General features: G+C 33.4%; 2 protein-coding genes across 2 annotated transcripts; one reads left to right on the top strand and one right to left on the bottom strand.

The window, feature by feature from the left end:
- Positions 318 to 11,063, top strand: LOC109362591 (probable serine/threonine-protein kinase PBL16). Its single transcript, XM_019608489.1, has 6 exons — positions 318 to 739; positions 2,046 to 2,341; positions 2,710 to 2,845; positions 9,409 to 9,545; positions 10,117 to 10,240; positions 10,538 to 11,063. The coding sequence occupies exons 1-6, from the start codon at positions 676 to 678 to the stop codon at positions 10,906 to 10,908; spliced, it is 1,128 nt and encodes a 375-aa protein (XP_019464034.1). The 5' UTR covers positions 318 to 675; the 3' UTR covers positions 10,909 to 11,063.
- Positions 11,417 to 14,088, bottom strand: LOC109362590 (beta-amyrin 28-oxidase-like). Its single transcript, XM_019608488.1, has 4 exons — positions 13,562 to 14,088; positions 12,797 to 13,252; positions 12,522 to 12,709; positions 11,417 to 11,796 (listed from the first exon to the last, which is right to left on the bottom strand). Exons 1-4 carry the CDS (start codon positions 14,049 to 14,051, stop codon positions 11,497 to 11,499), a joined length of 1,434 nt encoding a protein of 477 aa, XP_019464033.1. The 5' UTR covers positions 14,052 to 14,088; the 3' UTR covers positions 11,417 to 11,496.

The following is a 14,380-nucleotide window of genomic DNA, read 5'->3' on the forward strand; positions in this document are numbered from 1 at the left end:
TATTACTTATCAAATTCACCTTATGCATAATATATCTCTACAAATCTTAAAAACAGGGTCTTATAATAATAATCATATACTTAAATGAATCCCCTATTCATGTCAAAAGGCATATTTGTTCACGATGTGTATGCGCATACAAAGATCTGTTGTTTCAGATTTTGTTTATACATAATCTTATGCATAATAAAACAAAAGCAATAATAATAATTTATTTATTTTAATTAATATATCATATATTTTATTGGTGCAAGACAGCATATGAAAAAAGATATGTTCCAACATCTTTCTCCATAACCAACAAGTTAGAACCATCACACATTCACCCACCTCATCAAATACTCCATAACTTCACACTCAACCCATCATTGCCATCACTGAATTATATCCCACTCTTTCTTCAAAAGAAATCTTCCCATTCTCACTGTTGTGTTGTCAATAAGTGTACATGTCATAAACACTAGCTAAACTACTATAGAGACCATGTTTTTCATTTCTTTTCCTTTGGACTTGTTTTCTTGTATTTTGTGTTCCTTGGCCTAAAATCTAAGCCATGTTTTTTAAAAGGTGAGAATCAAAACACAAAGAAAAAAGAAAGGTTCTGGCTTTTGTGATGGGGTGTTGGTGAAGGAGGTGGTGCAATCTGTGCAAAGGTGCATATCTGGATTTGGTATAATGGGTAATTGCTGGTGTAAGTTGGAACCATCAGATTATAGAGTCTCAGCCAATGCAAAGTCAGGTTGGTTTCTCAGGCAAACAAAAAAAATAAACATGGCTTAGTGTTTTTGGTAGGTGTTTAGTTAGAGCTTTGGATTAGATGACTTGTTTTCCTCTTTCTGTATTTCATTTATCTCTTTTCTTCTTCTTCTTGTGCTTAATTCTTCTTTCAATATTCTATCAAAATGAATGCTAGGAGTGTCACAATGAGTAGAATAAGAAATTCAATGTAGTACTTAAACCATGAGGCTCTCCTGCTAATAGATTAGTCTTTTGACTTAACTCTCCTTAACAATTGATGCGCTTTCTTTGAGAGTTATGTCATGGAAAGACCCACTTATAAACTAGATTATGGTATATTACCGAATACTAATAGTTGAGTGAAACCGCAAAAAAGAGAAAATGCTACCATCGGTCAGTATCGATAGGGTGAAAGTCGTCGTGGACATCGATCCTAAAGGGGCGACAATGTTAGAAGTTTCACATTTAGTAAAAAACTCTCTCACATAATAGACTAATCTTTTTGGGTTAGGAGAGCTTCATTGCTTAACACACTAAGTTTCTTATTCTTATTCTACTCAACGTGGGATTTCATATTTTAAGTGTTTTAGGAGTATTTCAATTCCGTTCTTTCATTTATTAATCACCCTTTTCTTTTGTTTTCATTGAACATTGTCTTGGTATTTTAGTAATTAAATCAATGCTAATACAGCAGAACTTTTGTATGCAGTGTTAGCTTGTTTGGTTCATCCTTGTAGGCATGTAAATATTCAGCAAATCATTTGAAGAAAAAGAAAGGGAAAAAAAAGCAGAAATCTCTATATATGAGTTACATGCTGTCTTCAAAAATCTTTCTCACTTTTCTAAAGTAACTTCACTATAGAATTTGTTAATATGAACCTTTATCACCTTTTCCTTATGTCTGCTTCAAAGTGTGTCTTATGTGGATAGTGGAAACCTCCAACTTTAGTGTTTGTAATATTATCTTAATTAGCTAAATCTATGAAAACTATTGGTGGGGTATTAAAATATAACCCATTGCTTCACAAGTATAATATATTTTCATAATTCAATGCTTTTTATAGTGTCTAACTTTTTTCCTTTCCCTGTCTTCTCTGTGGTGGAATATGAAATGGAGCTATATAATTATATATAATATATATTCCTTAACTTTATTACATCATAGCATTTCAATGTTTTTTGCATAACATTCCTTTGGATTAACTATTACATGTAACACATGATTACTTTTGCAGTTAATGTCATTGGTTATTTTTATCCTTGTGTATATTATTTGTTCTAATTTCTCTACTTGATTCACCAAAAAGAGCAAAACCAGGAAATCAAACAAAGGAATGATGATAATAAGTTACCATCTAACCCTGAAGAAGTAGAAGACCTACGTGGCAATTCAGCTTTGAATCCATTGATTGCATTCACTTATGATGAATTAAAGATAATGACTGGAAATTTTAGGCCAGATAGTGTATTGGGAGGAGGAGGATTTGGAAGTGTTTATAAAGGCTTTATTTCTGAGGAGTTAAGGGAAGGACTTTCTTCTCTTGCTGTAGCTGTTAAGGTTCATGATGGTGACAATAGTCATCAAGGGCATAGAGAATGGCTGGTAATTCTAAATTCTATATATTTCCAATCATCTAGCATATCTATATAGGTCTGGTATCCTCTCTAGTACTGGACCATGCAGTACTGAAATATGAGACTCAGTACTAGACCCTTTAATACTAGAGAAGATCATATTTCATCTATATAGAACAAATTTCTGGTTTGTAGCACCAAATATTGATATTTTATGCTGTAAAAGTGAAATATGTAGCGAAAGTTGTGATGCATTGAAGTTCATATCTTTGTGTACATTCTTATTGTGTATATTTATGCTTGCACCTTAACAAATTATAACATGATGTAATATTTTTTTGGGTGTGTTTTTGGTTATAAAATGTAAGGTTGATTAAGAGTTTGACTGCTTTGTAGGCAGAAGTTATATTTTTGGGGCAGCTTTCACATCCAAATCTAGTGAAGTTGATTGGATACTGCTGTGAAGATGAACATAGGGTGCTAATATATGAGTATATGGCTAGGGGAAGTGTAGAGAACAATTTGTTCTCAAGTAAGTATTCTATGCCACCTTTTCTTGCATAATGAAATTTTGCATTCTTTAATGATGGACATTGTATAAAATTATGTCACAAAACTAATAAAAATATGTCATATTAATTAAAATAAATTAAATATTCATTATTTTTATTTTTTTATTATCATTAATCTAAAGTATGGTTTAGAATTTAATTTAGGACAATATATCATTTGTTGATATTAAATATCGTTAGGAATAGGATGAAATTCTGGCAATGCATATAACCACCATAGACTAGCTAGCAAAGAAATTAAATAATGTCTAGAAAATTGTTAATTTCCATTATGTACTATTCAATGTATGTAATCTCAACTTCTCAACTGTACCATTAAAAATGTTTGACAGAATAAAAGACAATAATGACACATTATTGGAGTGGTACAAATTAAAAACCTTTTCTTACCATGACACCTTGACATTCTTAGTACAATAGTTCTAAGAAGGAAAGAAGGAAAAATAAAAACTTAATAAGTGACATATGTATTATTCAGATTAAATTCAAAAAAACTTAAAAACTTAAATTCATGAAATATAAATTTTCTGAGTTGTCAACCTTTCCATTTTACTTCATTTCTCTCTAAAATTCTTCAGCTTTACTTATATGATAATTATGAAATGTGTCAAATTAGTGAAAAACAATAATCACCCTCCCAACTAATGTAACATTCATTTAGTAGTAAAAAATGTACTAGTAGAGTTCATTACGTGCATAGGAAAGTGAAGGTTCATTAACAACGATCAAATATTTTAATTTTTACTTGGTTAACTGAAAATGGAAAATGGTTTTGAATTAGAATGATACAACCACATTAAAGGTCAACATTGTACATATCCTGATGCACCAAACCATATCAAACCAGGCACAAATTTTCAATCATAGGAACATGTCATACTGCAACTATAAACAAAATTTGTATAAGTTCAATGTTTTTATGTCGCACATTTAATGGGTTGCCACACCAACATTTTTGTCATTAAGATTCCATTTTAGTGTCTTTAAATTTAATACCTTACTATCAAGATTGTCTAGACTCTATCATATGTATAAAGGTGTGAAAATGGAAGCTTTCCATGGTGAAATGAACAAAAGGTTATATCCCAAGCTATAATGGAAGCAAATGAAAAGAACAAGAAGAAAGTAAAAGAATGTCTGTGTGTTTATTGAGAATGAAAGATTATGATTTACATTGCATTGAAAACAGAAAAGAACTAGATACTTATACTAAAATAGGAAAACTAACAAAACAGAAAAAACTAACTATTCCTAACCAACTTTCCTAAAACAGAAAGATCAAGTATATTGAGTATTTTGGGATTCAGTTTGATTGGGCTTTGGGGATAACAGATTGGATTCTAATATTGTTGTTGACAGCCCCCACAAGTTGGCATGTGAATGTCTAACATGCCAAGCTTGGAAACTAAAGCTTAAAATGGTGCTGGAGACAAGGATTTAGTGAACAAATCAACAATTTGTGAAGAGGATGAGATAGGTAGAAGATGAATAATATCATTTGCACCCTTTCACGAACAACATGATAATCAATCTCTATGTGCTTGGTTCTTTCATGGAAGACAGGATTTGCGACAATATACAAAGCTGATATGTTGTCACAATAAATGCTAACAAGAGCAGAATGAGAGATGCCAAGATCCTTGAAGAGAAAGAGAAGCCATTGAGCTTCACAATAGGCCATGGCTAGAGCTCTATATTCTGGTTTTGCAGAAGATCTAGAAACTGTATTTTGCCTTTTACTTTTCCAAGAGATGAGGGATGAGCCTAGGTAAAAACACCACCCTGTGATTGATCTTTGAGTATCCAAACATGCCCCCCAATCTGAATGAGAGAACCCCTTTATTACTGTTGTATTGGAGCAGGGAAAGAAGAGACCTTTTCCAGGGGATTGTTTAAGATATCTTAAGACTCTGTTGGCACTACTTTGATGAAGATGTGTAGGAGCAACCAAATATTGGCTTAGAATGCCAACATAGCAGGAAATATCAGGACGAGTGTGAGGTAGAGAAACTTTCCCAACAATCTTCTGTAAGAAGATCCATCAGCAAGAGTTTCACCAGAATTTGTATGAAGTTTGGTGTTATATTCCATAAGTGTAGAGCAGGATTTAGAGCCAAGGAATCCAGCCTCTTGTAGCAAATCCAGTGTGTATTTCCTTTGGTATAGAGCAATGCCTTGAGTTGATCTAGCTATCTCCATGCCTAGAAAGAATTTGAGGTTACCAAGGTCTTTAATGCTGAATTCCCTATCCAACAAAAGCTTGGTGTTGATGATTTCTTGAAGGTTATTACCAGCTAATACCAAGTCATCCACATAGACTAGTATTGTTGTAAAACCTGCAGAGTTGGATTTGATGAATAAAGAATTATCTGCATTAGATTTCTTGTAACCAGATTTGAGTAGAGTGGTGGTGATTTTGGCGTGCCATTGCCTACTGGCCTGCTTTAGCCCATAAATGGACTTTTGCAACTTGCAAACAAGGTTTGGGTTTGAAACTTGCAGACCAGGTGGGATCTTCATATAAACAATTTTCTTTAATTCTCCATGCAAAAAAGCTGTGTTGACATCTAGCTGTTGCAGGTGCCAGTTGAAAATGGCAGCAAGGGAAATGAGGACTCTTATTGTTGTCATCTTAACAACTGGAATGAATGTATCTAAGTAGTCAAGACCTTCAGTTTGTGTATATCCCTTGGCAACCAATCTGGCTTTGTATCTTTCAATGGTTCCATAAGCTTTGTGTTTGATCTTATAGACCCACTTGCATCCTATTGCCTTCTTATCAGATGGTAAAGATGTTAGGATCCAAGTGTTGCTCTTAGCAAGAGTAGACAATTCAGCCTTCATAGCATCATTCTAGTAGTGAATTTTGATTGCATCATGGTACTGGGTTGGTGTGTGTGTTAGAGATGGCTAGAGAGAAATGCTTGTGACATGAAGACAATTTATCATAGGTGATACCATTGGAGATGGGACACCTGACCTTTGAGGAGGAAATTGAGGCAGAGTTAGTCATTATGATGCAGTGATAGTCTTGTAGGTATTGAGGTGGTTTCTTTTGTCTGGTGGAATGTCTATTAGTATGAATAGGAGAGGAGTTGATATGATTGTTATTATTAGTGTTGGAAGATATATGATTTGTAGGAATGGTTAAGTTTTGGTTAGGAGAGTCTATGTGAGAGTTTGGTTCTGTAGCAGTGGGATCTAATGCAGGGTACTCATATGGGAAATGATCTATTTGAGTTATGGGTAGGATAGTTTGTTGAGATAGGTTATTAGGTTCACAATGGGCAAAAGGGAAGATATGCTCATAAAAAATTGTATTTCTTGAGACAAAAATTTCATTAGTTTTGTAATCAAGCAGGATGCACCCATTTGTTCCCTGCTTGAAGCCTAGAAAGATGCATTTTCTGGATCTTGGATCAAACTTAGTCCTGTGAGAAACAATAGTCGAAGCAAAATACAAACTGTCAAAAACTTTCAAATTCTTAATGTCAGGCAAATAATTATACAATTCCTCATATGGTGATCATTTAGACAAAAAAATGTGTAGGCTGACTATTTATCAAATGAATAGCATGAGATATTGCATAGTTCCAAAAACATAACTGCAGATGTGATTGAAATATTAGAGCCCTACCAACAACAAGGTTGTGTTGATGTTTCCTCTCAATAATCCCATTTTGTTGAGGAGTTTCAACACATGATGTTTGATGCCTTTCGAAAGATGAAATCAAGAATGATAAATTCTCTTCCATTGCCACTCATAATGGTTTTAATCTTACAAGAAAATTGGGTTTGAACATATTGAACAAAAGCCTTTATGAGATGACAAGTTTCTGATTTTAATTTCATGAAATAAATCCAAGTAAATCTACTCTTATCATCAACTATAGTTAAAAAATATTTGTGTCCAAAAGTATAGGGATTAGAAACAGGTCCCCATATGTCCATATGTATGAGATCAAAATTACAGACAAATTTAGTATTGCTATCAAAGTATGGAAGTCCTTTTTGTTTAGCTTTGTGGCAAATATCACATGGATTATTAGTTCTAGTGCATTGTATGAAAGGGAACTTGGTTTGCATAGCAACAAGTTTGTCATGAGATAAATGACCTAACCTATAGTGCCAAAGATTACAATCACTATATCTGACATATTTATTAATATTGTGAGGCTTTGTTTGAGTCAGGACAGGGGATACCATAACATATAGACCCCTTTAATTTCAGCTACACCAATCATCTTCAATGAGTGGAGATCCTGAATTGTGCAACCAATAGCAGAAAAAATTAGATTGCATGGCAAAAAAGATGTTAGTTTAGATATAGAAATAAGATTGAAGTTAAAAGATGGAATGTAGAGGACATTAGTAAGATATAGAGGAGTAGAAAACATTATTGTTCCTGAGTATTCAGCCATAACTTGGCTTCCATTGGGCAATGTGATTGATATATGTCTAATTTTTTTTTAAAGATTGAAATTGAGACAAGGAGTAACAAACATGATCTGTTGCTCCAATATCTAGGATCCATGAATTATCCTTTGTCACATATGAGAAAATTAAATGGTTACATGAGTTCTTGGCAACCTGGTTGGCAGTTTTGGAGGTGATGTAATTGGTAGTGTGATTTTGTTGGTTTATTGTCTGATGTAGCAAAGATCTTAACGCTTGGTGCTCTTCAGGTGTGAAAGACAGATTGGATTTTTGATTATCTTGATGTGTTTTAGGAATATCAGTAATTCCTCATCCTCATGTTCTGTCACACAATTATTTGTAGAGCCTGAATTGAAATAATTGGGAGGATATCCATGCTTTTGATAGCATACAGATATAGTGTGTCCCACCTTTTGGCAATAAGTGCAGATTTTCTGATCTCTGTCTCCTAGGGATCTCCCTAAACCATTGTTTCTACCTGGTCTGCCATAGCTTTGTCCTCTAAATCCCATTCCTCTCCCTCTAGATACATTGTTGTGCATATTATGCATATCACTATTGTTTGAAAGATTAGCCAAAAGCCTAGGATCTTCTATTTACATTTGTCTTTCTTGTTGAAAAATTAGGGAAAAAACTGTATTTACAGGAGGAAGAAGTTCCATTAATATGATCTGAGATTTTAATGCTGAAAATTGTTCATTTAACCCCCCCTTAAAAAACATATAACATAATCACGCTCCCTATAACTCTTATTGGTGGGAATTAATGAGCGATGACATTTTATATCACAAGAACAAAGGGGAATTAGATTAAAATTGTTAAGTTGTTGCCAAAGTCCCTTAATCTTTGTATAGTAAGCTTCAATAGGGGAGTTACCTTGTTTGATAGAGTAAATTTCACCAATAAGATCTGAGATTCGAAAAATATCACCTTGATAATATATTTCTTGACGATCTTTCCAGATTTCAGCAGCAGTTTCCATCCATAAGACACTCTGGATAATTGTAGGATCAATCGACTGATTCTACTAAGACACTACTAAGGTGTTGTATCTGCGCCAAATTGGATAGATAGGATCATCAATAGCTGGTTTAGGCAAAGTTCCATCCACAAATTGGAATTTATTTTTCGTTTCAAGTGCCATGTTCATGGCTCTTGACCATGAATGGTAGTTTTCTCCTTTCAATAGGGTGGAGACTAAGGTTGCATCAGGATTCTCATTAGGATGGATGAAGAATGGGGTTCCAGGATATAAGATTGGGTTTATGATTTGATTTGTCATTTGAGACAAAAAATGAAATGGGAAAGAAAAGGGGAAGAAAAGGAAGAAGCCTAAACAATGTATCAAGATAGTAGGAGAAGAGTTGCACATTAGAGACACATTCAAAGAAGGTGTTATGATACCATGTGAAAGTGGAAGCTTTCTATGGTGAAATGAACTGTTGAGTTTATTCAAGTGTGAAGTCCCACATTGGATATGCGGGGAGGAGTGAAAGAGTTTATAAGAAGGAAAGACCCATGGAACTAATGTTTTAAGGTTTTGGTTCAAGACGTGGTGTCTCACTTGTGACTCAAGTATATTGAGTATTTTGGGATTCAGTTTGATTGGGCTTTGGGGATAATAGATTGGGTTCTAATATTGTTGTTGACAAAAGGTAAGTAAATTTTGGAGGGTGCTACATGCACATAATATGAAATTAGACTCTCTTTAGTAGTGTGTGGTATATGGTGAAAATTAATTTTTAACGTATATACTTTTAAATTTATTTTAATAAAAAAATTAAAATCGACAAATTAAAAGATAACGTATATGATAGTTGTGTTTATGAATGTCATTAAATTAATTAAAATTTATCCAGTTTTGGTAGAAATGCTTTTTGTTTAACAATTTTGGTTTGGTAACAATAAATAAGTTTTATTATGATGTTACACAACTTGGCTCACATAAAACCCACAACAACATGCATTTCATTTTTAATTTTAATCTATGATAGTTAAAAGTTAATGATACATATACCTCTTTAATTTTTTAGCACATATATATATATATATATATATGTAATGTGTCTTAACTTAAATATTGCAGAAATATTGCTTCCTATGCCATGGTCCATAAGAATGAAGATTGCATTTGGTGCTGCAAAGGGACTTGCATTTCTTCATGAAGCAGAAAAACCTGTCATATATCGTGATTTTAAGACATCAAATATTTTATTGGACCTGGTCAGTACATTTAAGGATTTATGTTAACTATGAATGAAAAGAAGAAACCATACCATTTCTTTTGGTGAAGAGATATTTATGATAAAACTATAAAAATATGTACACATATAAGCAATTAAAGTTTAACTATTTAAGCATATATTGGGAGGTAAATAATATAATGGTTTCCATAATGTAGCTTAGGTTTTTCAATAATGGATTTGTGTTGATTACTGGTTTTAGAATGCTTGGTTGACATAATGTAGTTTAACCATAGTTTTTATATGTCTGATGTACTTTTACTTGAATAAACATGCATTTACAGGCAAAAGAATATATCACAAGATCGATTAGCACAAGTTAGTACATTGTAATATCTCTAGTTAAATATCAGATGTTGAAGCAGAATCCACAAATTTTGCATAATAGTGAAAATATACATGCCTGAGTTTGTGCATAAATATTAGTTTATACTCATGTACAGCAAAAACTACAATGTTTAATTTCCAAACTAAGCTGTTATCTTGATTCACCAAAAGATTAAATAGCTAACTAATATCTTGAGCATTTCTTTATATGTTTCAAAAAACAGGAGCATAATGCAAAACTTTCTGACTTTGGCCTTGCCAAAGATGGACCAGTTGGAGACAAATCCCATGTTTCTACTCGCATAATGGGAACATATGGGTATGCTGCACCTGAATACATAATGACAGGTAAAGTGACTTTAAAAACTAGAATTCAGACTCTTCTATTCAATAAAATAGGATAAGATATATTCGTTTTTATTAAAATAGGATAAGATAAATTTGTTATGGAGGCAATGATTTTCAATTTTCATTATATTTTTTACTTTGGATATTTTGATTTATTTTAGAAAAAAATGTATGTCGATGTATCGGATATGTATCGTATGCGACACATATCCGTATCCGTGCTTTATAGGTCATATATATATATATATATATATATATATATATAGAATGTTGACACCATAATGATCTATTGTGCAGGTCATTTAACCCCTAGAAGTGATGTTTACAGTTTCGGTGTTGTTCTTCTTGAACTTCTCACCGGGAGAAAATCCTTAGACAGGTTAAGACCTGCTAGAGAGCAGAACTTAGCAGATTGGGCTCTTCCCTTGCTGAAGGAAAAGAAGAAACTGCTAAATATTATAGATCCAAGGCTGGAAGGTGATTATCCAATAAAAGGAGTTCACAAAGCTGCAATGCTTGTTTATCATTGCTTGAACCGCAATCCGAAAGCACGGCCTCTAATGCGAGATATAGTAGATTCATTGGAGCCTTTGCAGCAACCAACCAATGAGGTCTCTATTGAAAAAACATTCACCATAATCAATGAGGTTCCTGAAGCAGATGTATAAAAGAAATGTGCAGAATGAAGGGTATTGTTTTAGGTTATAAGATTTCTTTCTTATGTTCATATGCACTTTCTTTCTGTTCTATATCCTTTGATTTTCAACATGGTTGTTATATGCAATTGGATTGCTGTATGAACTAATATCAAATTAAACAGAAACAAACAATAGCAGTAGCAGAAGGCATTGCAGCCTGATAAAAAGAAGCTGCCATTATGAACCTAACATTTGTTGGATTAAACTAATTTTGTTGGTTATACTTGTCACACTCATTTCCATTTTGTTCATTATATGAAAAAGAAACTTTTAATTTCTTACGCCATCGTCACTGCATGTTATATAACAGATCAAAATTAAAGTTTAGGGGTCAAATTAATTGCAAATTTAAAATGAATGTAACTTATACTTAACATAAAGTTTATTGGCCATCTTGGTGGAACCATAGATGTGAAGTAATGCATACATATGAAAATAATCAAAGTTGTCCAAGCTAGTGGATACAAAATGAAATAAAATTCAAATAAACTGGTTTAAATCAGATTACAACTTAGTTTATAATTCATGCACTATGTGTATGGAGAGCAACATATTTGGCTAGAAATGGTGAGGTTGAAGTCGAATTGGAAGTCCTTTTTCTGGTTCTAACATGGGGTCATACTTGAACTTCTCACCAGGATTCACTAAATCCCATTTGAACCTTTTCACAATGTTATGCATGAACACAAGTATCTCTAACCGTGCAAACTCTTGCCCTATACACATTCGAGGTCCTCCTCCGAATGGAACATACGAGAAGGGTGTAGGTCCTGCTCCTTCAAATCTTGATGCATCAAATGTCTCAGGATTTGGGAAAAGTGTTGGATCCACGTGTGACGAAGCTGTGTTCCAATGCAACTGCCAAAAAAGACCATGTATATTTTAAAGACCGAAAATGCTGGTTGCGCAACTCTAATGCTCACATTTGAGAGTAGTGATAGAATAAGGGTATAAATGTGCAAAAAAGGTAGTGTGACTAGATGTAATCAAATGATAAAAACTATGGAGAAGTGAAGTTATATGAGTGTAGGTAGCATTATTCATAAAAGATGATGATATGATCCCCTCATTTTAGCATACATCACTTGTTCTATAGGTCTTATATTAGTATAGAAGCATCGCCTGTCATGGAACCTTTTATCATAACCAATCATTATTGTTTGACCTCAAATAAATGTGAAAGAGGCTTGTAGTCTAAGTTAACATAAGAAACGTCAAGTAGTTCATAGAAACAAAGAACAGATAAGGATATAGAAAACATGAAACAAACTAGTGCCATGATTTAAGTTCTTGGTTAATGAAAATAGAAGAGTAATAACTCATATTGGCAAAAAGTTTTAAATATAGATAGTAACTTTTCTCTTTTAGCCTTGGTGTCTTGTGTGCTTTTACACTAGCAGCTTAATGATACATCTAAAATACGAAAAGAAAAATTTGATGCATGAATCTGAAGTAAAATTAAAGATGGGTGGCATATAGGTACTTACAATCATGAATTATAGATGCTATATGCTATCAAGTGCCATGGTACAATTAGGCATGATTGAAGTTTAACAAAGCATTACAAGATAGATAAAAAATACCTTCCACCCTTTAGGGATGTTATAATCAGCAAAGGTGAAATCCTTTATTGCTTCTCTATAAGTACCAGTAACAGGAGGTGATAGCCTCATGACTTCGGATGCAACATTCCATGAGTATTTCATTCTCTGAACATCCTCCCATTGCAAGAGTTCCCCTTCCTCTTTCCCTTGGCTAATCTCAAGTTGTTCTGTCATAAACACACAATATCAACATTTCTTCTAACCCGATTTTATACAACAGAAAAGTAAACATGTTCAAGGATTTTATCGCGAACCTTTCAACACTTGTTCATAAACTTGAGGCAAATCTGTGAGATACTTCATGAGTGATGATAAAACTGATCTAGAAGTGTCATGGCCAGCAAAAAGGAGTAGTAGTATGTTATCGATAATCTCCATTTCGGTCAGAAACCTTCCGTTGGTGTCAGGTGTAACAAGCAAATGTGATAGAAGGTCTTGAGTAGGTGACACCCTCCTCTCTTCCAAATCCACTTTCCTTTTCTTTATAATCATTTTTATTTCATTCTGTATTACATTTGCAGCTTTCATGGCCGCATGAAACCTTGTTCCGGGCAAGTTTATAGGGAAGCCAAGTATCCCTTTCAGAAATTTGCCAAAGTTTGAAGAAATGTTTGATAATTGGACAGACTCTTCAATGCTTAAAAATAAGCAACAAGCTAAGTCAAATGTGTATAGCTTTACTGTTGAGTGGACAACAACCTCTTCATTTCCTTCAAAATAAGTAATAAAAGTATAATACTATTGATCATAGCATTATTTTCCTTTTCATTTCTAATGAATAAGCAATCTTATTAATCAAAAACAAAATAATAGTTAATCACAGGCACTAGACTTTCAAAATGAACCTCTTAAGTCTTAAGACTAAACTCTGATCTAAGAGGTAATATCGTTAGATCCAACATAGTTTCATGTTAGTTATCAACTGTCGAACACAATCTTCACATTTTATCTGGGCTTAATATCGACTATGTATTTCTTTGGAACGCAACATATGGATAGTTACATTACTTAATTCTTACCTTGCCAATGTGTGTCTATATGGTGCTGAGCAATAGTATCCATTTTGGGCAAGTAATTTCTGAGTGCTTCTGGATTAAGAAAGCTCATGAGCAACCTTCTTGTTATCTTTGCTTCATCACCAACCTTATTAACCAAAGAAGACCTTAAAAGCTTCCTCACTGTAGTAGGCCACCCTACTTGAACATTCTTGTTCTCATTGCTAAACAAGAATTTGTTCCCTGATGGACCACAAAACACAACCATAGGCTCTCCAAGCAATGAAGTCTTGAACACCCTAGAGTCATATTTGTCCATTCTCTCTTTTATGAACCTTACTATGTTGCCATCAAACATTGCTCTTAAAAACACAAAGGTTTCTCCAACTATAGGCCATCCTAAGCTTCCAACAGGAAGATTCAGGTTTTGATGCCTTCTGAGTTTGATAGTTTTAGTGATGAAATGAAGGCAAAGGACAAATATTGCCAGGACTAGAAAGTTGGTCACCTCCATAAGCTATGAGTAGTTTAAGGAGTAAAATGAATGAAAGAGAGGGTGAGAGAGGGAGAGAGAGAGATTTCTCTTTGGAACTAGACTGAAGAGTAGAAGTTGCATATAGTTTAGCAGGGAAGATTTTACTGAATAATACTATACCATCCTATCCCCTCCTATCCATAAGAAAGTGACACATATAAATTATAAGTCAATCATTAATAAATAAAGTATCATTTTATGCCATATGTCACTTTCTTGTAAGTAGGAGAATTATTATAAGGATTTAGTATAAGGATATATCATTTTCTGAAAATTCAGGAAATGTCATTTTCAATAATGGAGTAGTA

The sequence above is a fragment of the Lupinus angustifolius genome, chromosome LG12 (genome assembly GCF_001865875.1).
Source record: "Lupinus angustifolius cultivar Tanjil chromosome LG12, LupAngTanjil_v1.0, whole genome shotgun sequence".
Taxonomy (NCBI): domain Eukaryota; kingdom Viridiplantae; phylum Streptophyta; class Magnoliopsida; order Fabales; family Fabaceae; genus Lupinus; species Lupinus angustifolius.

Coding starts and splice junctions, on each gene's coding strand:
- LOC109362591 (XM_019608489.1), top strand. CDS start 676: ATGGGTAATTGCTGGTGTAAGTTGGAACCATCAGATTATAGAGTCTCA. Junction 2,846..9,408: donor AGAGAACAATTTGTTCTCAA/GTAAGTATTCTA, acceptor TAAATATTGCAG/AAATATTGCTTCCTATGCCA. Junction 10,241..10,537: donor ACCTGAATACATAATGACAG/GTAAAGTGACTT, acceptor TCTATTGTGCAG/GTCATTTAACCCCTAGAAGT.
- LOC109362590 (XM_019608488.1), bottom strand. CDS start 14,051: ATGGAGGTGACCAACTTTCTAGTCCTGGCAATATTTGTCCTTTGCCTT. Junction 12,710..12,796: donor TTATGAACAAGTGTTGAAAG/GTTCGCGATAAA, acceptor TGTTTATGACAG/AACAACTTGAGATTAGCCAA. Junction 11,797..12,521: donor ACATCCCTAAAGGGTGGAAG/GTATTTTTTATC, acceptor CTTTTTTGGCAG/TTGCATTGGAACACAGCTTC.